The sequence below is a fragment of the Ranitomeya variabilis genome, chromosome 1 (assembly GCF_051348905.1).
Source record: "Ranitomeya variabilis isolate aRanVar5 chromosome 1, aRanVar5.hap1, whole genome shotgun sequence".
Lineage (NCBI taxonomy): Eukaryota > Metazoa > Chordata > Amphibia > Anura > Dendrobatidae > Ranitomeya > Ranitomeya variabilis.
The window spans coordinates 801966308-801992281 of NC_135232.1; the positions used below are offsets into that span (position 1 = coordinate 801966308).

General features: G+C 44.2%; 1 protein-coding gene across 1 annotated transcript in view; it reads right to left on the bottom strand.

The window, feature by feature from the left end:
* LOC143768793 (uncharacterized) overlaps positions 1-25974 on the bottom strand; it is a 204137-nt gene that overhangs the window by 77541 nt on the left and 100622 nt on the right. Inside the window, exon 11 of the mRNA XM_077257453.1 lies at positions 14134-14198. Within this exon, the coding sequence (XP_077113568.1) occupies positions 14134-14198 (65 nt within the window). The remainder of the gene's footprint in view (positions 1-14133; positions 14199-25974) is intronic.

Genomic DNA, 25974 nt, shown 5'->3' on the forward strand with positions numbered 1-25974 from the left:
GCTACCTTGGTTTCGCCTTTTTTCTGCAATTCTGGTTTCCATCCTCGTTTTTCCTCGGGTCAGGTTGAGTCTTCTGACTGTCCTGGGGTGGATTCTGTGGTGGATAGGTTGCAGCAGATTTGGAGCCATGTGGTGGACAATCTGAAATTGTCACAGGAGAGGGCTCAGCGCTTTGCCAACCGCCGCCGCGGTGTGGGTCCCCGACTTCGTGTTGGGGATTTGGTGTGGCTGTCTTCTCGGTATGTTCCTATGAAGGTCTCATCTCCTAAGTTTAAGCCTCGCTTCATCGGTCCTTATAAGATCTTGGAAATCCTTAACCCGGTGTCTTTTCGTTTGGATCTCCCGGCATCGTTTGCCATCCTTAATGTGTTCCATAGGTCTTTGTTGCGGAGGTATGTGGTACCTGTGGTTCCTTCTGTTGAGCCTCCTGCTCCGATGCTGGTCGAGGGCGAATGGGTTGAAGCCGTGTGCTTTCTTTTCAAGAAAGTTTTCGCCTGCCGAGCGAAATTATGATGTTGGTAATCGGGAGTTGTTGGCTATGAAGTGGGCATTTGAGGAGTGGCGTCATTGGCTCGAAGGAGCTAAACATCGTGTGGTGGTCCTGACTGATCAGAAAAATCTGATTTACCTCGAGTCTGCCAAGCGCCTGAATCCTAGACAGGCTCGTTGGTCGTTGTTTTTCTCCCGTTTCAACTTCGTGGTCTCATATCTGCCTGGTTCGAAGAACGTGAAAGCTGATGCACTTTCTAGGAGCTTTGTGCCTGACTCTCCGGGAGTTTCTGAGCCGGCTGGTATTCTCAGAGAGGGAGTGATTTTGTCTGCCATTTCTCCAGATTTGCGACGAGTGCTGCAGAAATTTCAGGCGGATAGACCTGACCGTTGTCCACCAGAGAGACTGTTTGTCCCGGATAGATGGACCAGCAGAGTTATTTCCGAGGTTCATTCTTCGGTGTTGGCGGGTCATCCTGGGATTTTTGGTACCAGGGATTTGGTGGCTAGGTCCTTCTGGTGGCCTTCCTTGTCGCGGGATGTGCGTTCCTTTGTGCAGTCTTGTGGGATTTGTGCTCGGGCTAAGCCTTGCTGTTCTCGTGCCAGCGGTTTGCTTTTGCCGTTGCCTGTCCCGAAAAGGCCTTGGACGCACATTTCCTTGGATTTTATTTCGGATCTTCCAGTATCTCAGAAAATGTCTGTCATCTGGGTGGTGTGTGATCGTTTTTCCAAGATGGTCCATTTGGTGCCCTTGCCCAAGCTGCCTTCCTCCTCCGATTTGGTTCCTTTATTTTTTCAGAATGTGGTTCGCTTGCACGGCATTCCTGAAAATATTGTGTCTGATAGAGGATCCCAGTTTGTGTCCAGGTTTTGGCGAACTTTTTGTGCTAAGATGGGCATTGATTTGTCTTTTTCGTCGGCCTGCCATCCTCAGACTAATGGCCAAACCGAGCGAACTAATCAGACGTTGGAGACTTATTTGAGATGTTTTGTTTCTGCTGATCAGGATAATTGGGTGACTTTTTTGCCATTGGCCGAGTTTGCCCTTAATAATCGGGCTAGTTCTGCTACCTTGGTTTCGCCTTTTTTCTGCAATTCTGGTTTCCATCCTCGTTTTTCCTCGGGTCAGGTTGAGTCTTCTGACTGTCCTGGGGTGGATTCTGTGGTGGATAGGTTGCAGCAGATTTGGAGCCATGTGGTGGACAATCTGAAATTGTCACAGGAGAGGGCTCAGCGCTTTGCCAACCGCCGCTGCGGTGTGGGTCCCCGACTTCGTGTTGGGGATTTGGTGTGGCTGTCTTCTCGGTATGTTCCTATGAAGGTCTCATCTCCTAAGTTTAAGCCTCGCTTCATCGGTCCTTATAAGATCTTGGAAATCCTTAACCCGGTGTCTTTTCGTTTGGATCTCCCGGCATCGTTTGCCATCCTTAATGTGTTCCATAGGTCTTTGTTGCGGAGGTATGTGGTACCTGTGGTTCCTTCTGTTGAGCCTCCTGCTCCGATGCTGGTCGAGGGCGAATGGGAGTACGTGGTGGAGAAGATTTTGGATTCTCGTATCTCTAGACGGAGACTTCAGTATCTGGTTAAGTGGAAGGGCTATGGTCAGGAGGATAATTCCTGGGTTGTCGCCTCTGATGTTCATGCGGCCGATTTGGTTTGCGCCTTCCACGCGGCTCGTCCTGATCGCCCTGGGGGTCTTGATGAGGGTTCGGTGACCCCTCCTCAAGGGGGGGGTACTGTTGTGAACTCTATTTTTGGGCTCCCTCTAGTGGTCACAAGCGGTACTGTGTAGTGTTGTCTTTCTGCAGGTGGCCTCATCAGCTGGTTCGTTATCCTTGGTTGGTTTCCTATTTAACTCACCTGGATACTCAGTTCCTTGCCTGCTATCAATGTATTCAGTGCTCTTCAGATTCCTTGTGACTACCTTGCTCCCAGTCTCTCCAAGACAAGCTAAGTCCTTGTTTGATCATTTTCTGATTATCAGCGTTCATCATGTTTTTTTGTCCAGCTTGCTAAAATGTGATTTCTTACTTGCTGGTTGCTCTAGGGGACTGACTTTCTGCCCCCCACACCGTTAGTTGGTGTGGGGGTTCTTGAAATCTCAGTGTGGATATTTTGTAAGGGTTTTTTACTGACCGCATAGACCCCTTTGCTATTTTCTGCTATCTAGAATTAGTGGGCCTCTTTTGCTGAATCTGCTTTCACCCCTGTGTATGTGCCTTCCTCTTACCTCACCATTATTATCTGTTGGGGGCTTCTATATCTTTTTGTTGCTGTGCTTCTGTTGGTGTGTTGGTGCTTTGTTGGCAACATGTCAGAGCTACTTCATTTCACCCCAACTGAGCGTGTCTTATATAACTGGGTTTTGTCACGCCGCTATGGCCAGCCATACCCAGTGATAGTGGATTCGAGGAGGAGGAGACGATTGTGGGTGCATCCGCTTTTGAGGCAACGCCTCACTAAAGGCCATTTCCACCGGCTATATGCATCTCTGCGGACACATCCCAACAAATTTTTCCAGTATTGTCGCATGAGTATTGTGACCTTTGATGTTTTGGTGGAGACAGTGCGACCTGGAATAACATTTCAGAACACCAGGATGCAGAAATGTATATCTGCAGAGGAGCGTCTTCTCCTTACTTCACGGTATGTATTCCTCATCCTCATATACTCTATCTTGATGATGTGTTTCTAACAAATGTGTTATTTATTTTTGCTTAGCAGCTGAGGTAAATTTAGTACTACTATATGTACAAACTCAACTAAAATACTACCGTATTTTTCGGACTACAAGACGCACTTTTCCCCCCAAAAAAGGGGGGAAAATGGGGGGTGCGTCTAATAGTCGCAATGCAGGCTTACCGTGGCGGCAGAGGTACGGTGGCAGAGGTGTGGTGGCAGAGGTGCGGCGGCAGACGTGCGGGGATGAGGAGGCGCAATGAGCGGGGTCCCTTTCCCCGGTGAGGTGATGCAGCAGCCCGGTAAGCAGCAGAGCCGGGTGAATTCTGTTGTTAGCGGTGGTGGTGGCCATCTTCCGGAGGCCGCGCGTGCGCAGATGGAGCGCTCTGCTTCCCGAGGCTTCAGGAAAATGTCCGCGGGATGCCGCGCATGCGCAGATGGGGATCGCAGCGGCCATGTTCCAGAAGTTCGTGGCATCAGGAAAATGGCTGCCGCGATCTCCATCTGCGCACGCGCAGCATCCCACGGCCATTTTCCTGAAGCCCCGGGAAGCAGAGAGCTTCATCTGCGCACCCGCGGCCTTGGGAAGATGGCCGCCACCACCGCTAACAACAGTATTCACCCGGCTCTGCTGCTTACCGGGCTGCTGCATCACCTCACCGGGGAAAGGGACCCCTCTGATGCCATACCTCTCACTGCGCCTCCTCATCCCAGGACCTCCTCATCCCAGGACCTCCTCATCCCAGGACCTCCTCATCCCAGCACCTCCTCATCCCAGCACCTCCTCATCCCAGCACCTCCTCATCCCAGCACCTCTGCCGGTAACCACTGCTGCAACCCTCCCATGGACACCAGGCCGTGGCGTTGCCCACCTAAGCAGGAAGGGACCCTGCTCAGGTGCACGCCGTACCGCATCACCCCACCTCTGCCGACACCATGCCTCCTGTGACCCTGCTCTGCCACCACCAGCCCTCAGGTAAGATACTGTAAATTCGGACAATAAGACGGACCCCCATCTTATAAAAAATCTTTTTTTCTGCAATTTTCACCCCAAATTTGGGGTGCGCCTTATGGTCCGGTGCGTCTTATAGTCCGAAAAATACGGTATTTAAAATATGTACCATATTTTTTGGCGTATAAGACGACTGGGCATATAAGATGACCCCCAACCTTCTGGGGGTCATCTTATACACCTGGTGTTGTCTTATACGGCATGTGCAGGGAGCGGTCCATGATGGTTCCCAGGGTCTGGAGCAGAGGAGACTCTCCTTCAGGCCCTGGGATCCATATTCGTGTAAAAAAAAAGAATAAAAATAAAAAATACGGATATACTTACCTTCTGAGGCCCCCGAAGTAAGTAAGGAAGGTAAGTATATCCATATATTTTTTTTTTTATTCTTTTTTTTTACACGAATATGAATCCCTGGGCCTGAAGGAGAGTCTCCTCTCCTCCAGACCCTGGGAACCATCCAGGACCGCTCCCTGCACCATATGCGGCGACTTCAGAGCTCCGCACATGCCGTACCCAGCGTATAAGACGACCCCTGACGTTTGAGAAGATTTTCAGAGGTTAAAAAGTAATCTTATTCGCCGGAAGATACGGTAGTTAATGTTAAATTCACATAGCCAGTGTTCATTTTTGAAGGTACTGTAGCCTGGCTTGTTAGTGCCACACAGTACTTGTGTTGTATAGGAATTTTCAAATTCATTCAAACCTTGCAATAAAGTGCAAAGTGCAAGGTGCAGACAACCCAAGGGCAATAGCGCTGAAAATATATGTAAAATACCTTTAGGGGTCACCACGTCCTGTCACTGCGCACCTTGCACTTTGCACTTTATTTTGGAATAGCATTTTTGCTATGTCCGTATGATTTGTGAATTTTTGGTCTGATACTTGTTTTTTTAGCCCTTACTGTCATGATTCCCAATGGCAGGGAAACATCAAAACACAAAAATAACGGACGAGCTCTGGGTGATGGAATCTCGAGCTGACCGTGAGCTAAATCTACCACACAACTAATAGTAGCCAGGGAGCATACCTACGACTTCCTAAATGCCATGCGCCAGCCGGAGGACTAACTACGCCTGGTAGAGGAAGGAACAGACCTGGCTTACCGCTAGGGAAATACCCCAAAAGATGATAGCAGCCCCCCACAAGTAATAACGGTGAGTTTAAGAGGAAAAGACATACACAGTATGAAAGTAGATTTAGCAAAGAGAGGTCCACTTACTAGATAGCAGAAGGATACAAAAGAGGACTTCACGGTCAACTGAAAACCCTTTCAAAAAACCATCCTGAAATTACTTTAAGACTCCTGTGTCAACTCATGACACAGGAGTGGCAATTTCAGCCCGCAAGAGCTTCCAGCTACAGAGAATAACAAAAACTGCAAACTGGACAAAAGATACAAAACAAAAGGACAAAGTCCACTTAGCTGATCAGCAGACTAGTAGCAGGAACATGCAACCGAAGGCTCTGGTTACAATGATGACCGGCAAGGAAATGACTGGAGAGCAAGGCTAAATAGGAAACTCCCAAACACTGATGGGAGCAGGTGAACTGAGACAGCAAAGCACACACAAGTCACCAGTACCACCAGCAACCACCAGGGGAGCCCAAAAAGCGGATTCACAACAGTACCCCCCCTTAAGGAGGGGGCACCGAACCCTCACGAGAACCGCCAGGGCGATCTGGATGAGCCCTATGAAAGGCACGAACCAAATCCGAGGCATGAACATCAGAGGCAGTTACCCAAGAATTATCTTCCTGACCATAGCCCTTCCATTTAACCAGATATTGAAGTCTCCGTCTGGAAATACAGGAATCCAAGATCTTCTCTACAACGTACTCCAATTCACCCTCCACCAGCACAGGAGCAGGAGGTTCAGTAGAAGGAACCACCGGTACCTCATATCTCCGCAACAACGACCGATGGAATACATTATGGATAGCGAAAGATGCCGGGAGGTCCAAACGAAAGGACACAGGGTTAAGTATCTCCAAAATCCTATAAGGACCGATGAACCGAGGCTTAAACTTAGGAGAAGAAACCCTCATAGGGACAAAACGGGAAGACAACCACACCAAGTCCCCAACACGAAGGCGAGGACCAACACGACGACGGCGGTTAGCAAACTGCTGAGTCCTCTCCTGGGACAACTTCAAATTGTCCACCACTTGTCCCCAAATCTGATGCAACCGATCCACCACCGCATCCACTCCAGGACAATCCGAAGATTCCACCTGACCAGATGAAAAACGAGGATGAAACCCTGAATTGCAAAAGAAAGGAGAAACCAAAGTGGCAGAACTAGCCCGATTATTAAGAGCAAATTCTGCCAACGGCAAAAAGGCAACCCAGTCATCCTGATCCGTAGACACAAAACACCTCAAATAAGTCTCCAAAGTTTGATTAGTTCGCTCCGTCTGGCCATTAGTCTGAGGATGGAATGCAGACGAAAAAGACAAATCAATGCCCAACCTGGCACAGAATGCCCGCCAAAATCTAGACACGAACTGGGTTCCCCTGTCAGAAACGATGTTTTCCGGAATACCATGCAAGCGAACCACATTTTGAAAAAATAGAGGAACCAACTCAGATGAGGAAGGCAACTTAGGCAATGGTACCAAATGAACCATTTTAGAAAAACGGTCACACACCACCCAGATGACAGACATCTTCTGAGAAACAGGGAGATCAGAAATAAAGTCCATAGAGATGTGCGTCCAAGGCCTCTTAGGAACAGGCAAGGGCAACAATAACCCACTAGCCCTAGAACAACAAGGCTTGGCCCGAGCACACACATCACAAGACTGCACAAAAACACGCACATCCCGAGACAGGGAAGGCCACCAGAAGGATCTAGCCACCAAATCTCTGGTACCAAAAATTCCAGGATGACCTGCCAGCGAAGAAGAATGAACTTCCGAGATGACTCTACTGGTCCAATCATCAGGAACAAACAGTCTACCAGGCGGACAACGATCAGGTCTATCCGCCTGAAATTCTTGCAAAGCACGTCGCAGATCTGGGGAGACAGCAGACAAAACAACCCCATCCTTAAGGACACCAGCAGGTTCAGAATCCCCAGGAGAGTCAGGCTCAAAACTCCTAGAAAGAGCATCTGCCTTAACATTTTTAGAACCCGGTAAGTATGAAACCACAAAATTAAACCGAGAAAAAAACAACGACCATCGTGCCTGTCTAGGATTCAGGCGCCTGGCAGACTCTAGATAAATCAGATTCTTGTGATCAGTCAAAACTACCACCTGATGTCTGGCACCCTCAAGCCAATGACGCCACTCCTCAAATGCCCACTTCATGGCCAAAAGCTCCCGATTACCAACATCATAGTTTCGCTCGGCGGCCAAAAATTTTCGAGAAAAGAACGCACAAGGTCTCATCACTGAGCAGTCGGAACTTTTCTGCGACAAAACCGCCCCCGCTCCGATCTCGGAAGCATCGACCTCAACCTGAAAGGGAAGAGAAACATCAGGCTGGCGCAACACAGGGGCAGACAAAAAGCGGCGCTTAAGCTCCCGAAAGGCCTCCACAGCAGCAGGGGACCAATTGGCAACATCAGCACCCTTCTTGGTCAAATCCGTCAGAGGTTTAGCAACGCCAGAAAAACCAGTTATAAATCGACGATAAAAATTAGCAAAGCCCAAGAATTTCTGAAGACTCTTAAGAGAAGTAGGCTGCGTCCAGTCACAAATAGCCCGAACCTTGACAGGGTCCATCTCAATAGAAGAAGGGGAAAAAATGTACCCCAAAAAGGAAATCTTTTGAACCCCAAAAACACACTTTGAACCCGTTACACACAAAGAATTCTCCCGCAAAACCTGAAAAACCCTCCTGACCTGTTGAACATGAGACTCCCAGTCATCAGAAAAAATCAAAATATCATCCAAATACACAATCATAAATTTATCCAAATATTCACTGAAAATATCATGCATTAAGGACTGAAAGACTGAAGGTGCATTAGAAAGGCCGAAAGGCATTACTAAATACTCAAAATGGCCCTCAGGCGTATTAAATGCGGTTTTCCACTCATCCCCCTGCTTAATTCGCACCAAATTATACGCCCCACGAAGATCAATCTTAGAGAACCACTTAGCCCCCCTTATGCGAGCAAACAAATCAGTCAGCAAAGGCAACGGATACTGATATTTGACTGTAATTTTATTCAGGAGTCGATAATCAATACAAGGCCTCAGAGAGCCATCCTTTTTAGATACAAAGAAAAAACCAGCTCCTAAAGGAGATGAAGAAGGACGAATATGTCCCTTTTCCAGGGACTCCTTAATATACTCTCGCATAGCAGCATGTTCAGGTACAGATAAGTTAAACAAACGACCCTTTGGAAATTTACTGCCAGGAATCAGATCTATGGCGCAATCACAATCTCTGTGGGGAGGGAGTGAACCAATTTTTGGCTCCTCAAAAATATCACGATAATCAGACAAAAATGCCGGAATCTCAGAGGGAATAGATGACGAAATGGAAACCAAAGGTATGTCCCCATGAGCCCCCCGACATCCCCAGCTTAACACAGACATTGTTTTCCAGTCAAGGACTGGGTTATGAGATTGTAACCATGGTAATCCAAGCACCAAAACATCATGCAAATTGTACAACACAAGGAAGCGAATCACCTCCTGATGGTCTGGAGTCATACGCATAGTCACTTGCGTCCAGAATTGTGGTTTATTACAAGCCAAAGGCGTAGAATCAATACCCTTCAGAGGTATAGGGACTTCCAGAGGCTCTAAATCAAACCCACAGCGCCTGGCAAAGGACCAATCCATAAGACAGAGCGGCGCCAGAGTCCACATAGGCATCCACGGTAATAACTGATAATGAACAAATCAAGGTTACAGACAGAATAAATTTAGACTGTAAAGTGCCAATTGAAATAGACTTGTCAACCTTCCTTGTACGTTTAGAGCATGCTGATATAACATGAGCAGAATCACCACAATAGAAGCATAACCCATTTTTACGCCTATAATTCTGCCGCTCGCTTCTGGACAGAATTCTGTCACATTGCATTTTCTCTGGCGTCTCTTCAGAAGATACCGCCAAATGGTGCACGGGTTTGCGCTCCCGCAAACGCCGATCAATCTGAATAGCCATTGTCATGGACTCATTCAGACCTGTGGGCGCAGGGAACCCGACCATAACATCTTTAACGGCATCAGAAAGGCCCTCTCTGAAATTTGCCGCTAGGGCGCACTCATTCCACTGAGTAAGCACAGACCATCTACGAAATTTTTGGCAGTATATCTCAGCTTCATCTTGCCCTTGAGATAGGGCTATCAAAGCTTTTTCAGCTTGAATCTCCAAATTAGGTTCCTCATAAAGCAACCCTAAAGCCAGAAAAAACGCATCCACATTGAGCAACGCAGGATCCCCTGGTGTCAATGAAAATGCCCAATTTTGAGGGTCACCTCGCAGCAAAGAGATTACAATCTTAACCTGCTGGACAGGATCTCCAGAGGAGTGAGGTCTGAGAGAAAGGAACAATTTACAATTATATTTGAAATTCAGGAACCGAGATCTATCTCCGGAAAACACCTCTGGTGTAGGAATTTTAGGTTCAGACATCGGAGTATGTATAACAAAATCTTGTAAATTTTGAACCTTGGTAGCAAGATTATTTAAACCTACAGCCAAACTCTGAGGGTCCATCTTTAAACAGGTGAGATCAGAGCCATTCAAGGATTAGAAGGAGAGAAAGGCAAAGGCTGTAATTAGAGCTGAAATGCAACTGATCCAACTATGGAGCAAGCATAAGGGGGAAAAAAAAAAAAAAAAAAAATTCTACAGACTTCTTTTTTCTCTCCTTTCTTCTGCCAATAACTTTAACATGGGCCGGTCATACTGTCATGATTCCCAATGGCAGGGAAACATCAAAACACAAAAATAACGGACGAGCTCTGGACTAACTACGCCTGGTAGAGGAAGGAACAGACCTGGCTTACCGCTAGGGAAATACCCCAAAAGATGATAGCAGCCCCCCACATGTAATAACGGTGAGTTTAAGAGGAAAAGACATACACAGTATGAAAGTAGATTTAGCAAAGAGAGGTCCACTTACTAGATAGCAGAAGGATACAAAAGAGGACTTCACGGTCAACTGAAAACCCTTTCAAAAAACCATCCTGAAATTACTTTAAGACTCCTGTGTCAACTCATGACACAGGAGTGGCAATTTCAGCCCGCAAGAGCTTCCAGCTACAGAGAATAACAAAAACTGCAAACTGGACAAAAGATACAAAACAAAAGGACAAAGTCCACTTAGCTGATCAGCAGACTAGTAGCAGGAACATGCAACCGAAGGCTCTGGTTACAATGATGACCGGCAAGGAAATGACTGGAGAGCAAGGCTAAATAGGAAACTCCCAAACACTGATGGGAGCAGGTGAACTGAGACAACAAAGCACACACAAGTCACCAGTACCACCAGCAACCACCAGGGGAGCCCAAAAAGCGGATTCACAACACCTTACACTGTGCACGTGATTTTTGGGACATCTTCAATTAATAGTGTACAATTTTGAATATAGTGATTGATTTACGAATATTGCACATTATATATATTTTTTACTTCACTTTCATTTTGTCCACTTTGCTTAAATTTCATATTAATATTTTTTGTGATGCATGAATAGGGAATATAGCTTGAAAATAACATATTTGGGTTCACCATTTTATATCTGATATAGTTTTTTTTTATTATATATACTTGTAACCCTGTCTTAAATACGCGTACATATTTATTAATTATTTTATTAATTGCCATTTCTACTCAATAAAGGCATTTTGTAATTGACTTTCTGCTTGTGATATACTTTTTTGGCTATTCATGTTTTTGGTTGGTATGGTTGGTCTCTCACTCTATTGTTAAATCACTGTTTCTCACAGTACACCGTGACTATTGTAATATATATATATATATATATATATATATATATATATATATATATATACAAAAAAAAATTTATTGTTCGTGGTGTGTCTGTGCTTTAACTCCTTGTATCCTGTAGTTCTCTTCTTCTTCGCCCACGGCGAGATATCACAGCAGGCTGTGGGGAGGCCTCCAGCGGTACAGTAGGGCTGCTGCTATTTCCAGGATCTTCCTGGCTGACGGGTGCTGGTGCAGCTGTCAGTACTGGTGCAGCATCGGGCCTGTTGTTTGTGGAGCTTCTGGTGCTGTTGCAGAAGGACCTGGAGGGATACAGCTGGAAGGATCAGAAGATGGGCCAGCCACCTCTTCACCTTGCCCGACCGGATCAATTATGGCCTCTGAGTCTGACCCTGTCTCCCTCTCAGTGAGGTTGGACTGAGTTCTGTTAAGAAGGTGTGAAATTTATAAAAAAAAAAATCATATATGAGCATAAAATACATATGTGTAATGTGGTGTGATGTATGAACTTACGGTCTGAGATCCATACTGGGATCAAGAAATGACAGGCGGTCATAATATATGTATTTCCTTTTTTTAGGTGCGAAAACACCACTCCTGGCCCGCTGCTGTCTTTCCCTCCTATATTGGTCGCGTATGCTGCGCCATCATCTCATAACATCTTCCACTGCAATGACAGACAATCAAATAATGTATAAGGGCATTGCACACAGTGGTACAAGTTTACAGAGATTTTACATAGTCATGTGGCCTAGTAAGCTGGATTTTTTAAATATTATCTTCATTCATAATAATGTGATTACAAACATCAGAATAGGAATTAAGGTGATAGTATGAAAACATGTTATTTACTGCAGTTTATAATATTATTTGAAAAACATGAGTGAACTTACTTAGTTCCTGCTGTCCCTCACGTGGCCGCTGTTCAAAATCCTGAAAAAGAAGGCCACATATACTCCTCCATGCCGCCTCTTTTATGGCCCGGTTGGAATAGTGGGCATCCCTCTGGTCCCAGATTTCTGGCCTTTCTTGGATAAGGACCAGAAGCATTTCCACGGTAGTCAGAAAAGCCATGCTGCAGGACTCCGTGGAGGCGTTCTTCCGGGATGTGTGGCTTGCTTTTTAAGCTAATTAGCATGTCTAAGCTTCCTGATAAGGCTTAGCACATTTCCTGTCACCTGGAAAAGTCTTGCGTATTTCTCGCAAGTCACACGCATGGTCCGTGTGTAATCTGTATTTTTCTCGCCCCCATAGACTTTCATTGGCATTTTTTTTATATATTTGCGATTTTCTCAGCCCGTAAAATACGGCTGATGGAAGCTGCCCCATAGAGAAACATTGGTCCGTGTACAATGCGTTGTTTTTGCCCCTCTGCCTTGTCCGTATTTCTCTCTAGTGTGACCCTGGCCTAAGAGAGGGCTATTGACATTACTATTACTGCCATATGCTGGGATTGGTGCCTAATTAGCTTCTCTTGGTTTACAATTTGTAGGAATGTGAGCCCGCTTAATTTACAGGTTCATGTCTCCAAAAGCACGATCTGGGCATAATGTACAGGTACTACAATGTACTAGGCTGTACAATGTACTTTGCACTAGAATGGCAGATTTGCAATTTTGTCTCAGTAACATTCACTGCTGCTTGGTGTAATTTCCAAAATGGGGTCGCTTGAGGGGGGATTCTGCAGCTTAAGGGCTTTCTATATGGAGTCCGTAAACTATTCTATTATAATTTGTTCTCCAAGAGTCAATTAGCACTCCATCCCTCCCTAATCCCAGCATGTGGCTAAGCAGTACTATATAGCCACATACGGAATCTGGCCACATTCAGAAGAAAATGTGTGACAAATTATTTTTCCATTTTTACCAATTTCCCTGTGTGAAAATGTAAAATTTGGGGGCTATGAAAAATGTTTGTGGTAGAATTGTAATTATTTTTTCTTCACTGGCCAATAGTATAAAATTTAGTTTCAAGAGCTCTTCAAATGTGACATGGCATTCACAAGGTATTCCAGCCAAAATGAAGCTCTAGAATTTAGTTGGCGCTCCTTCACTTCTGAGCACTGCAGTATGCCAAAACAGTAGTTTATCACCACATAAGGGGTATCAGTGTACTCAGAAGAAATTGCACAACAAATTGTGCAGTTCATTTTATCTTGCTAGCTTTTGCTGTAAAAATGTATTTTTTCATTTTCACAGCTCAACAATATAATATTCTGTTATGCACCTGTGTGTTCAAGGTGCCACCACAACTCTAGATAAGTTACTTGAGTGTTGTAGTTTCCAAAATGGTATCACTTGTGGGGGATTTCCACTGTTTAGGCACATCAAGGGCTTTACAAATGCAACATGAAGTCCACTATCTATTCTAGCCAATTTTGCACTCCAAAAGTCATATGGTGCGCCTTCCCTTCCGAGTCTTGCCATGCGCCCAAACAGTAGTTTTCCACCACAATTGGTGTATTAGCATACCCAGGAGAAATTGAAGAACAAATTGTATGTTCCATTTTTTCTTGTTACCCTTGTAAAAAAAAGTTTGAAAATTGTAACATTTTAAAAATTTTCACCAAAGTTTCAATACTTTCACAAATAAACCCCAAATATATCGGACTGTACCACATAAAGTAACACTGGTCAAAGTTGTAAAATGTTACCAGATGAGGAAGGTGAAAGCAGGCTAGGGGTTGAACTGATTAACATGATAAAACTGGTGAGAGTTCCTCTTTAAGCGGCCTTGTATATATCTGTGTGTGGTGAGCTACATCAACTACGAGCTTCAGGTAGCCGCTATAATATTACAGCAAACAGGGCAATCAGGCATCTTTTCATTACAGGCCCTATGAAAGTAGTACAGTTGCAACTGTGATAGGGCTGCCATTGTGCCATTGTCAAGTAGTCACTATTAATTGATTAATGCATTCTTTAATAATTTAAAAAAAAGTGTGATTGTACCTGATTGATACATTATCATTACCATTAGTAGTTATTTCCATGCTTAGTAACTAATGAAATAAACAAATGTTGTGTCACCTACCTTGCGTGTCTGTGAATATCATTACCTGAGGAATACTCAACCATCACCTTTAATTCACTTTCTTCCTAAATGTTTAAATAAAAATATTTAGCACTGAATACACAGAAGGAGGTAAAGAAAAAGGAGTGGGCACAGCAAGGATAATTGAAAATGGGCTGCTCCACAACCTTACATGCAAACTTAGCAGGAAGGAAGAAGGGAAAGTCAGTGAGGAGAAAAAGTGTGCACACCCATTGTTTACTTTAATTTCAATCTTATTCAAAAATGACACAAAAAATATCAACATACACAGAGACTTATTCATTAAAAATAGTTTAAAAATAAGATGAGACCTGGAGGGGATGGGAAGTGATAATCCCATGAGTTCCGCTTCCTCAGTTAATTACAGAAATATGCGGAAAATCAACTCAGTTTACATATAAATGATTGCAGTCATGTTATTCTATTGGGCTGTGCACATGTCCCATTTTTTTCCTGAGACTGAGTGCTCCGAAGAAAAATAAACAACATACACAATTTGCCTCCGAGAATGGCAATCACCCATTCATGTCTATGTGTCAGTGAAAAAAATCAGACCACACTCTGAGGAGATCCGGATATTGTCCTATTTTCATGGACTGACATAATGGAGAAATTGGAGAAACTTTCTTTTTTATGCCCATCTCCCTGAAAATCAAATCCCACTCTGATCAGACTCTGATTAGCATAATCTGACTGTTTTTCTCAGATAGAGAGAAAATGGTCATATGACCTTGGCCTATGGGCAAACATAGGAATTGCTACAGAAGAGCTGTGTCCTGTAGATTCATAGACAGATTAGAGCTGTAATGTATTCATGACAACATACAAGAAAGAGAGATGTAAGAGATGACGTTCAAGAAGACTATCTAAACATTTTTTAACTAATCATCAAATGATTTTGTTAATGCGCCACTCCAGAGTTTTTTATTTTATTTTACCTCTGGAATGGTGTCACTAATGTAAATTCCCTGCCCCTAGTAATATACTCCCCAGCTGCAATCTGTAAAATTACACACACACACAAATTTTCTGAGTACTCCATGTTTTACACAACATTGCATGTTAGTAATGCTATAGATAGAAGTTAGAGTGACAAAGGCAAAACAAGTAGCTGTCTAATTGTTGGAACTGGGGTAGATCGCCACTACAGCCAGTGATTTGCTAACTGGGCATTTCCCCCCCCCCATTTCCAATATGTCAGAAACTGGACCAGGGTCCAGCGATGACCAAGTGATCACTAGAATGAGACTCCTGGAATCTGTGCGGGTGAGTTTGGACTCTTATTATTTTTAACCACTTTGATGAATTTTTCTGTCTGGAGACTGTCTTATAAATCTGCCCCTGCTGTGTACTGTGTAATGGCTGTGTCTGTTCATACAGGGACATGGTCTGATCATACCAGAGCTTTTTGGCAGAGGAAGAAGGAAAAGAGAATACAGACATTACAGCAGGGGATCACAGCTGATTCTTTTTGTAAGCTAAAGATATTTTACTGCCTGTTTTTAAAAAATGTTTTACCTCAAATAAAGAATTATTTGTGATCCCCTGTTGTAACATCTGTATACTCTTTTGCTTCCTCCTGTAATATCTGTATACTCTTTTGCTTCCTCCCCTGCCCAGGAGATGTAGTATGATCACATCATGTCCCTGCACGTTCAGACACAGCAGTTACACAGTACACAGCAGGGTCACATTTATATGATTATCTCAGCACAGGAACATTTTTTTTAAACACATCCAATTGTGGAAATTATTATTATTCCAAGATATATTGATTAAAATTATGGTAACTATGTTCATGGGATAACTCCTTTAAAGCTATCATTTTTATTCCCCTGTGCACCCCTTAAGCATTATGCTGAAACCAGCTTTTCAAAATAACGATTTAGAAAAGTCATATCCCAGTGTTAAAGGGGTTTTATGGTTTCAGAAAATCCCTGGCTCTAGACTGTGCTTTAGGCCTGGGTCACATTTGCGAGTGCAATGCGAGAAACTCGCACTAGTCTCTCGCATCAATACCCGGCACTGCCGCCGACACTCGGACCGGAGTGTGCGACTGCATGTATTTCTATGCAGCCGCGTGCTCCGGTCCCGAGTGTCGACGGAAGTGCTGGGTATTGATGCAAGAGACTAGTGCGAGCTTCTCGCATTCCACTCGCAAGTGTGACCCCGGCCTTACTCACCCTTCCTGCACCACGTGCTGTCTCCACCATTGCTATGGGTGTCTGTTAGCATTTGCAGTGCTGACATCATGTAGACAGTGCTACAGCCAATTACTGAGATCAGTGGCTCTCAGTAATTGGTTATTGGTTTTATTGGTTGCAGTGCTGTCTATGCGACATAGCGCTGCAGATAATAACAAGACTCCAGAGGCAGTGGTGAAGACTGAGCGCTGGACCTGGAAAGACTGAGTGAAGGACAGTTTTTTGTGTTTTATTAAAAAAAACTGTAGCTGGAAAGTGCAAAGTTGAATTACTTTTTAAACCAGAAAACCCTTTTAATTAGCAATTTAGGAAAAAAAAAATTAACTGATCCCTGTAAAGGTGCCTGGAATTCAGTATATATCATACTGTATATAATGAAAAAATACAGGGTTCTCTATGTTTCTTTTTAGGTCAAGCTGTTGGTTGTAGCTGGATAAGCATTCACAGCAAGGAAATCATTTACAGCCAAGATTTTTATAGGCAAACTACAAAATCAATCATAGATCATAAATATTATGCGTAGTAAATGTCTATAGGTCAGATATTTACATGAGCAGCATTCAACATGAACAATGTGATCAGGATAATTACAGTCACAGTAAATATTCTGCATATTTTCTTAGTATACAAGGCATATTACAGTGTATACAAGGAAAAAAAAAATTATATATATATATATATATATATATATATATATATATATATATATATATATATATAAACGGTACCTGCTGCAGGGTTTGTAGACAGGCATATTGTGGTAAGCAGATTCCTGTACATTGCCATCCTATGGATATGCTAGAAAGTTTTTTTTTTACTGGAATACATTTTTTAATCTCCAAGCTTTCTGCAGAATTACTTATCTGCAATGTTCAAGTTACTCTTGCCATCTTGTGGCTATTTGTAGTTATGACACTAATTTGCTTAAAACTATTGGAAATCCTTAGATGCTTCAGCGGGTAATAGATATTTAGTTCTATGATTGACCACCTTGAGTAATCAGCAAAAAAACATTACTTAGATTATGAGTGGCAAACAATCAAATTACATAAAATGTATAATGAAACTATGATCTGGATTACATTAAAGGCAATTTATTCATCTCTGTCACCTTGAACATAGGTGAGCATTATATGGCACTGGGTATTGTGGCATTGGAAAGCCTGATGAGCTGACAAAAAGCAAAGAGATTTTGCATCCTATCTGAGTAACACCAAAGGTCATCTTTCACCCTGCACTGTAAAAATACTCTAGAAACAAGGACTGCTGTAAAATCTGAAACATTACAGGTACTAAGATTATTGTAATCCAGGGGTCATTTACTTGAAAATTCTTCTAGATCCTTGCATTGATGGATGCAAGATTAGTTTATGAGAGATGAGGAATGGGGCTAACAATCTTAAACCTGGACCTTTGTTAAAGGGAACCTGTCACGTGCTTTAGAGCAGCTGCCACATGACAATTGCCACATGACAATTTGTGAGCGCGCACGTTATGCACGCTTGTCTTCCCGCTCACCATGCTGACGCTCAGCGCTCCCGAGGATGCGCACATAGGATATGAAGCTGGGACGTACACACAAATTCAGTGCACATATCCAGAAAGCTGAGCATGCATCACTAACATGACATTGGCGGCAGTTTAATTGCAATAGAGGATGTAACAGGTTCCCTTTAAAGGGGTTATCCGGGACTTTTGTATTTTTTTTCTTATGGGCCTAAGTACTTACAGGCAGCTAGTTGCTAACGTCCAATTCAAATGAGCCCTGATTTGGCACATTGAGAGTTAGGTCACCTATTGGTTAGGGACCATCCATATTAAAGATACACCTTGACGTGGTTGGATGGCCAGTTAAGTACCTTACATTTTAAATGTTTACAGCAATATTGGAGTTCATGTACAGTGGGGGAAATAGGTATTTGATTTTGCAAGTATTCCCACCTACAAAGAATGGAGAGGTCTGTAATTTTTATCGTAGGTACACTTGTGAGAGACAGAATCTTTAAAAAATCCAGAGAATCATATTGCATGACTTTTACATAATTAATTTTAAATTTTATTACATGAAATAAGTATTTGATACAATAGAAAAACAGAACTTAATATTTGAAGAAACCTTTGTTTGCAATTACAGAGGTCAGACGTTTCCTGAAGTTCTTGACCAAGTTTGCACACACTAAAGCAGGAATTTTAGCACACTCCTCCATACAGATCTTCTCCAGATCTTTCAAGTTTCAGGGCAGTCCCTGAGCAAAATTGATTTTCAGTTCCCTCCAAAGATTTTCTATTGGGTTTAGGTCTGGAGACTGGCTAGGCCACTCCAGGACCTTGACATGCTTCTTACAAAGCCGCTCCTTAGCTGCCTTGGCTGTGTGTTTTGGGTAATTCTCATGCTGGAAGACCCAGCCATGACATGCTTTTACTGAGGGAAGGAGGTTGTTGGCCAAAATTTTGCAATACATGATCCCATCCATCCTCCCTTCAATACAGTGCAGTCGTCCTGTCACCTTTACAGAAAATCATCCCTAAAGTATTATGCTTCCCCAACCATGCTTCATGGTTGGAATGGTGTTCTTAGGGTTGGACTCATCTTTCTTCTTCCTCCAAACAAGTGGACTTGATACCAAAAGTTATTTTTTGGTCTCATGTGACCACATGACCTTCTTCAATGCCTCCTCTGGATCATCCAGATGGTCATTGGCGAACTTAAAATGGGTCTGGACATGTGCTGGCATGAGCAGGGCATCTTGCATGCCCTGCACGATTTTAATACTTGACAGTGTAGTATGTTACTAACGGTAATGTTTGAGACTGTGGTCCCAGCTGTCTTCAGGTCATTGACCAGGTCCTACAATGTAGTTCCGGGCTGATTCCTGACCTTTCTCAGAATCATCTTTACCCCACAAGCCAAAATCTTGCATGGAGCCCCAGACCAAGGAATATTGACAGTCATCTTGTGTTTCTTCCATTTTTTAATAATTGTGCCAACAGTTGTCTTCTCACCAAGCTGCTTGCCTGTTGTCCTGTAGCCCATCCTAGCCTTGTGCAGATCTACAGTTTTGTCCCTGGTGTCCTTACACAGCTCTTTGGTCTTGGTCATGGTGGAGAGGTTGAAGTGTGATTGATTAATTGGTGTCTCTTAAACAGGTAATGAGTTAAAACAGATGCAATTAATACAGATGGGTGCAGAGGAGGAGGGCTTCTTAAAAGAAAACTAACAGGTCTATGAGAGCCAGAGTTCTTGCTTGTTGGTAGGTGGCCAAATACTTATTTCATGCAATAAAATTCCATTTAATTATCTAAAAATTCATAAAATGTGATTTTCTGGTTTCTATTTTTAGATTCTGTTTCTCACGATTGAATCACAGTGTGCTAATTAGAATCATAGAATGTTAGAGTTGGAAGGGGCCTCCAGGGTCATCCAATCCCCTGCTCAATGCAGGATTCACTAAACCATCTCAGACAGATATCTGTCCAGCCTTTGTTTGAAGACTGCCATTGAAGGAGAACTCACCACTTGTTGTGGCAGCCTCTTCCACTCATTGATCACCCTCACTGTCAAAAAGGTTTTTTCTAATATCTAATCTGTATCTTTCCGCTTTCAGTTTCATTTCATTGCTTCTCCTGTTTCCTGTCATGATTCTCAATGGCGAGAGAACATAGCCCAGCATATATGAGAACTAGCTCTTGGAAGATGGAAACTATACTGACCATGAACTAAACCTGCCGCACAACTAGAAGTGGCCGGGTAGCATGCCTACGTTTTTTTTATCCCTAGATGCCCAGCGCCAGCCGGAGAACTACCTAATCCTAGCAGAGGAAAAGACAGTCCTGGCTCACCTCTAGAGAAATTTTCCCAAAAGGCAGACAGAGGCCCCCACATATATTGGCGGTGATTTAAGATGAAATGACAAACGTAGTATGAAAATAGGTTTAGCAAAATCGAGGTCCGCTTACTAGATAGCATGAAGACAGAAAGGGCACTTTCATGGTCAGCAGAAAACCCTATCAAAACACCATCCAGAAATTACTTTAAGACTCTAGCATTAACTCATAACACCAGAGTGGCAATTTCCGCTCACAAGAGCTTTCCAGACACAGTAACGAAACAGCAGCTGTGAACAGGAACAAAATGCAAAAACACACAAGGACAAAAGTCCAACTTAGCTGGGAGTTGTCTAGTAGCAGGAACATGCACAGAAAGACTACTGATTACATTGTTGACCGGCATGAAACTGACAGAGGAGCAAGGTTATATAGCGACTCCCACATCCTGATAGGAGCAGGTGAACAGAGGGGATGATGCACACAAGTTAAATTCCACAAGTGGCCACCGGGGGAGCCCAGAATCCAATTTCACAACAGTACCCCCCCCCCTCAAGGAGGGGGCACCGAACCCTCACCAGAACCACCAGGGCGATCAGGATGAGCCCTATGAAAGGCACGGACAAGATCGGAGGCATGAACATCAGAGGCAGTGACCCAAGAATTATCCTCCTGACCGTATCCCTTCCATTTGACCAGATACTGGAGTTTCCGTCTGGAAACACGAGAGTCCAAGATCTTTTCCACAACGTACTCCAACTCACCCTCAACCAACACCGGAGCAGGAGGCTCAACGGAAGGCACAGCTGGTACCTCATACCTGCGCAACAATGACCGATGAAAAACATTATGAATCGAAAAGGATGCAGGGAGGTCCAAACAGAAGGACACAGGGTTAAGAATCTCCAATATCTTGTACGGGCCGATGAACCAAGGCTTAAACTTAGGAGAAGAAACCCTCATAGGGACAAAACGAGAAGACAACCACACCAAGTCCCCAACACAAAGCCGAGGACCAACACGACGACGGCGGTTGGCAAAAAGCTGAGTCTTCTCCTGGGACAACTTCAAATTGTCCACCACCTGCCCCCAAATCTGATGCAACCTCTCCACCACAGCATCCACTCCAGGACAATCCGAAGATTCCACTTGACCGGAGGAAAATCGAGGATGAAACCCCGAATTACAGAAAAACGGGGACACCAAGGTGGCAGAGCTGGCCCGATTATTGAGGGCGAACTCCGCCAAAGGCAAAAAAGCAACCCAATCATCCTGATCCGCAGACACAAAACACCTCAAATATGTCTCCAAGGTCTGATTAGTCCGCTCGGTCTGGCCATTAGTCTGAGGATGGAAAGCAGACGAAAAAGACAAATCTATGCCCATCCTAGCACAGAATGCCCGCCAAAATCTAGACACGAATTGGGTCCCTCTGTCAGAAACGATATTCTCCGGAATACCATGCAAACGAACAACATTTTGAAAAAACAGAGGAACCAACTCGGAAGAAGAAGGCAACTTAGGCAAGGGAACCAGATGGACCATCTTAGAGAAACGGTCACACACCACCCAGATGACAGACATCTTCTGAGAAACAGGCAGATCCGAAATAAAATCCATCGAGATGTGCGTCCAATGCCTCTTCGGGATAGGCAAGGGTAACAACAATCCACTAGCCCGAGAACAACAAGGCTTGGCCCGAGCACAAACGTCACAAGACTGCACAAAGCCTCGCACATCTCGTGACAGGGAAGGCCACCAGAAGGACCTTGCCACCAAATCCCTGGTACCAAAGATTCCAGGATGACCTGCCAACGCAGAAGAATGAACCTCAGAGATGACTCTACTGGTCCAATCATCAGGAACAAACAGTCTACCAGGTGGGCAACGATCAGGTCTATCCGCCTGAAACTCCTGCAAGGCCCGCCGCAGGTCTGGAGAAACGGCAGACAATATCACTCCATCTTTAAGGATACCTGTGGGCTCAGAATTACCAGGGGAGTCAGGCTCAAAACTCCTAGAAAGGGCATCCGCCTTAACATTCTTAGAACCCGGTAGGTAAGACACCACAAAATTAAACCGAGAGAAAAACAACGACCAGCGCGCTTGTCTAGGATTCAGGCGCCTGGCAGACTCAAGGTAAATTAAATTTTTGTGGTCAGTCAATACCACCACCTGATGTCTGGCCCCCTCAAGCCAGTGACGCCACTCCTCAAAAGCCCACTTCATGGCCAAAAGCTCCCGATTCCCAATATCATAATTCCGCTCGGCGGGCGAAAATTTACGGGAAAAAAAAGCACAAGGTCTCATCACGGAGCAGTCGGAACTTCTCTGCGACAACACCGCCCCAGCTCCGATTTCAGAAGCGTCGACCTCAACCTGAAAAGGAAGAGCAACATCAGGCTGACGCAACACTGGGGCGGAAGAAAAGCGGCGCTTGAGCTCCCGAAAGGCCTCCACAGCATCAGGGGACCAATCAGCAACATCAGCACCCTTCTTAGTCAAATCAGTCAATGGTTTTACAACATCAGAAAAACCAGCAATAAATCGACGATAAAAGTTAGCAAAGCCCAAAAATTTCTGAAGACTCTTAAGAGAAGAGGGTTGCGTCCAATCACCAATAGCCTGAACCTTGACAGGATCCATCTCGATGGAAGAGGGGGAAAAAATGTATCCCAAGAAGGAAATCTTCTGAACCCCAAAAACACACTTAGAACCCTTCACACACAAGGAATTAGACCGCAAAACCTGAAAAACCCTCCTGACCTGCTGGACATGAGAGTCCCAGTCATCCGAAAAAATCAGAATATCATCCAGATACACAATCATAAATTTATCCAAATAATCGCGGAAAATGTCATGCATAAAGGACTGGAAGACTGAAGGGGCATTTGAAAGACCAAAAGGCATCACCAAATACTCAAAATGGCCCTCGGGCGTATTAAATGCGGTTTTCCACTCATCCCCCTGCTTGATTCGCACCAAATTATACGCCCCACGGAGATCAATCTTAGAGAACCACTTGGCCCCCTTTATACGAGCAAACAAATCAGTAAGCAGTGGTAACGGATATTGATATTTAACCGTGATTTTATTCAAAAGTCGATAATCAATACACGGCCTCAAAGAGCCGTCTTTCTTAGACACAAAGAAAAAACCGGCTCCTAAGGGAGATGACGAAGGACGAATATGTCCCTTTTCCAAGGACTCCTTTATATATTCTCGCATAGCAGCGTGTTCAGGCACAGACAGATTAAATAAACGACCCTTAGGGTATTTACTACCCGGGATCAAGTCTATGGCACAATCGCACTCCCGGTGCGGAGGTAGTGAACCAACCTTGGGTTCTTCAAAAACGTCACGAAAGTCAGACAAGAATTCAGGAATCTCAGAGGGAATAGATGATGAAATGGAAACCAAAGGTACGACCCCATGAGTTCCTTTACATCCCCAGCTTAACACAGACATAGCTCTCCAGTCGAGGACTGGGTTATGAGATTGCAGCCATGGCAATCCCAGCACCAAAACATCATGTAGATTATACAGCACCAGAAAGCGAATAACCTCCTGGTGATCCGGATTAACACGCATAGTCACTTGTGTCCAGTATTGTGGTTTATTACTAGCCAATGGGGTGGAGTCAATCCCTTTCAGAGGTATAGGAGCCTCCAATGGCTCCAAATCATACCCACAGCGTTTGGCAAAGGACCAATCCATAAGACTCAAAGCAGCGCCAGAGTCGACATAGGCGTCCGCGGTAATAGATGACAAAGAACAAATCAGGGTCACAGATAGAATAAACTTAGACTGTAAAGTGCTAATTGAAACAGACTTGTCAGGCTTCTTAGTACGCTTAAAGCATGCTGATATAACATGAGTTGAATCACCACAATAGAAGCACAACCCATTTTTTCGTCTAAAATTCTGCCGCTCGCTTCTGGACAGAATTCTATCACATTGCATATTTTCTGGCGTTTTCTCAGTAGACACCGCCAAATGGTGCACAGGTTTGCGCTCCCGCAGACGCCTATCGATCTGAATAGCCATCGTCATGGACTCATTCAGACTCGCAGGCACAGGGAACCCCACCATAACATCCTTAATGGCATCAGAGAGACCTTCTCTGAAAATCGCCGCCAGGGCGCACTCATTCCACTGAGTAAGCACAGACCATTTGCGGAATTTTTGGCAGTATATTTCAGCTTCATCTTGCCCCTGAGACAAGGACATCAAGGCCTTTTCCGCCTGAAGCTCTAAATGAGGTTCCTCATAAAGCAACCCCAAGGCCAGAAAAAACGCATCCACATTGAGCAATGCAGGATCCCCTGGTGCCAATGCAAAAGCCCAGTCTTGAGGGTCACCCCGGAGCAAGGAAATTACAATCCTGACCTGCTGTGCAGGGTCTCCGGCAGAGCGAGACTTCAGGGACAAAAACAATTTGCAATTATTTTTAAAATTTTGAAAGTGAGATCTATTCCCCGAGAAGAATTCAGGCAAAGGAATTCTAGGCTCAGACATAGGTGCATGAACAACAAAATCTTGCAAATTTTGTACCTTTGTGGCGAGATTATTCAAACCTGTAGCTACACTCTGAAGATCCATTTGAAACAGGTGAACACAGAGCCATTCAAGGATTAGAAGGAGAGGAAGAGAGGAAGGCTGCAGTATAGGCAGACTAGCAAGTGATTCAATTAAGAGCACACTCAGAACTAGAGGGAAAAAAAAAAAAAAAAAAAAAAATTGTAGCAGACTTCTTTTTTCTCTCCTTTCTCAGCCAGTAATTTAACCCTTTTTTGGGCCGGTCAAACTGTCATGATTCTCAATGGCGAGAGAACATAGCCCAGCATATATGAGAACTAGCTCTTGGAAGATGGAAACTATACTGACCATGAACTAAACCTGCCGCACAACTAGAAGTGGCCGGGTAGCATGCCTACGTTTTTTTTATCCCTAGATGCCCAGCGCCAGCCGGAGAACTACCTAATCCTAGCAGAGGAAAAGACAGTCCTGGCTCACCTCTAGAGAAATTTTCCCAAAAGGCAGACAGAGGCCCCCACATATATTGGCGGTGATTTAAGATGAAATGACAAACGTAGTATGAAAATAGGTTTAGCAAAATCGAGGTCCGCTTACTAGATAGCATGAAGACAGAAAGGGCACTTTCATGGTCAGCAGAAAACCCTATCAAAACACCATCCAGAAATTACTTTAAGACTCTAGCATTAACTCATAACACCAGAGTGGCAATTTCCGCTCACAAGAGCTTTCCAGACACAGTAACGAAACAGCAGCTGTGAACAGGAACAAAATGCAAAAACACACAAGGACAAAAGTCCAACTTAGCTGGGAGTTGTCTAGTAGCAGGAACATGCACAGAAAGACTACTGATTACATTGTTGACCGGCATGAAACTGACAGAGGAGCAAGGTTATATAGCGACTCCCACATCCTGATAGGAGCAGGTGAACAGAGGGGATGATGCACACAAGTTAAATTCCACAAGTGGCCACCGGGGGAGCCCAGAATCCAATTTCACAACAGTTTCCGTGTGCAATTGAGAATAATTATGATCCTTCTACACTGTTACATCCCTTCAGATACTTGTAGACAACTATTCTCAACTATTAAGTGTCCTCTTATCCTTCTTTTTTGCAACCTAAACATTCCCAAATCCTTTAACTGTTCCTCACAGGACAAAGCTTGCAGTCCGCTCACCATCCTGGTAGCTCTTCTGTGAACTTTGTCTAGTTTTGGTAAAAAAGACATTGAAAAACTGATTCACAGTGTTACA